At 35.2% G+C, this 1,850-nt stretch overlaps 1 protein-coding gene across 1 annotated transcript in view; it reads left to right on the top strand.

Annotated features, from left to right (window-relative positions):
- Positions 1 to 4: 4 nt before the first annotated feature.
- Positions 5 to 1,850, top strand: part of LOC106533611 (uncharacterized) — a gene marked incomplete at both ends in the record, with an annotated part of 5,511 nt that continues 3,665 nt past the window's right edge. The window contains 1 exon segment of the mRNA XM_014029980.1: positions 5 to 622. Coding sequence (XP_013885434.1) covers positions 482 to 622 — 141 coding nt within the window.

The following is a 1,850-nucleotide window of genomic DNA, read 5'->3' as shown; positions in this document are numbered from 1 at the left end:
AAAGCAAAAATCATACCATAAAATAAAGAGGACAATTAATAATAATAAAAAAATAACAAGTAATTGTCAATTTCATTTTAAAACAAGAATAGACACTCAAGGAAAAGAGTGAAACTTTGGAAATCACTGGGTAAATCATTTATGATATTAGTATTTCCAAAATTGTATTAGTATTATCAAAACATGCATCCAAGTATTTTAGACCAAACAAATTGTTTTTGTAACTGTCCTTTGATACAAATGCTGTTGTTCTCAAACTAAATTGACCTGTTATAATTTAAAGGAACACTTCTATGATGGGGAAAGTGGCAGTGGTTACTTAGCGTGGAGGCTTAAAACCATCCAGAGGAGTAGCACCTCATCAGAGGGGAGAAGATCATCAACTCAGCTGACTGGGGGTGGACCAACAGACAGAAGAGAAGCTTCATTCAACCCTGAAGTGACTCTAAGCGAAGAGCAATGTAAGGAAGCCATTTCCTTCATGAAATATTCTTCTGACGAGGCCACTATCAAGAACAAGATGAAGATGACATTTGATTATCGTCGCAAGATGGTCCTGGATGAAGAAAGATCATCTGATGTCTTGACTGAATTTCCTCGCTTCAGAGATGTCAAAGGCTTGGTAATTCAGCACCATACACAAAAAATAGCAGTTTGTTATCCAAGTGTGACATTAGTGACGTATTTTACAGTAAAATATATTAAAAGCAACCATGAACCTCTACACTTAATTTGTACAATTTCCAAATTACTTGTTTTTAATATTTATCTTAAAATTGTCCTGTCACAATTCTATTCTAATGTCAAAAACTTTAAAAACAAATTTTAAAGACGGGTGTTTGTTTATGATCATTAGTGATGGGTCGAGCAACACCGATGCGTTGACGCATGCYTCAAGCTCATAGAATGAAACCCTGTGTRGGTGCGTGTATCACTAAAAACATKACGTGACCGATACAGCAACTGTTTCAGACTGACAGATTGTGTTWATAAGGAAGTGTATGCATCTGTCAAAAGAATCTCTGATCTTTTGCGGTTCATCATCAAGAATTYGGAAGTAACCTCAAGCCAAAATAAAGGTTTCCACCTTTTTGATCTCATATCCATACATGTCAATCCCTTCAGACATTTTGTAGACTCAAAAATCAGTATTGGGGTGGGGGTCAGTTGTTGGCCGCGGAGCGTCTGCAGTGCAAAGCAGAAAGAAACAGGAGGAGTAGAGAACTTATTTCTAGCAGCAGAGTGGGTTGAAGGATTGGTTGTTTGATGTTATTTTTTATATTTATATTGTAATTTTAGCCTAAATATGAAACTGAGTTTTTGAAAATCTAAAAGTTGAAAACAATCCGTGTGATTGTTGTATAGGTCCATATACCTGCAAAATGAGGCAGCAAATCCGTGTAAATTATGGATAATCCATACAGCTTCATGTTCACATTATTTATAGACTGTATCTAAAAATGTCAAAGATATTTTAAATGTAAATTAAGGTATGAAATAATACAATATAAAACACAATGGCTTAAATTATATTATTTTTATTTTTTTAATTATATTATTGTATAGGTCATCAAATCAGTGTCATTTGAGTTTGACAAATAGGTTGCCTGTAGGGATTTTTAAGGTCCAGCAGATGTCAGTATTCAGTGACACAGTATTGACACATATCGTACAGTTTGGTAATTTGTCGAAACGACACATGATGCCTCATCGACCCATCACTAATGATCATTATTAAGAGCACAATGCTTTAAAAATTACTTTCATATGGATCACCTGCCCACAAAGCCTAGACTGTAGCGTTGTGGAGCAGGAATGAACCCAGGTCCGGACGAAGGATTAGTAAAACC

Source organism: Austrofundulus limnaeus, unplaced genomic scaffold, assembly GCF_001266775.1.
Source record: "Austrofundulus limnaeus strain Quisiro unplaced genomic scaffold, Austrofundulus_limnaeus-1.0 Scaffold981, whole genome shotgun sequence".
Lineage (NCBI taxonomy): Eukaryota > Metazoa > Chordata > Actinopteri > Cyprinodontiformes > Rivulidae > Austrofundulus > Austrofundulus limnaeus.
The sequence above is the reverse complement of the archived record's forward strand: the minus strand, read 5'-3'. Positions and strand labels throughout refer to the sequence as shown.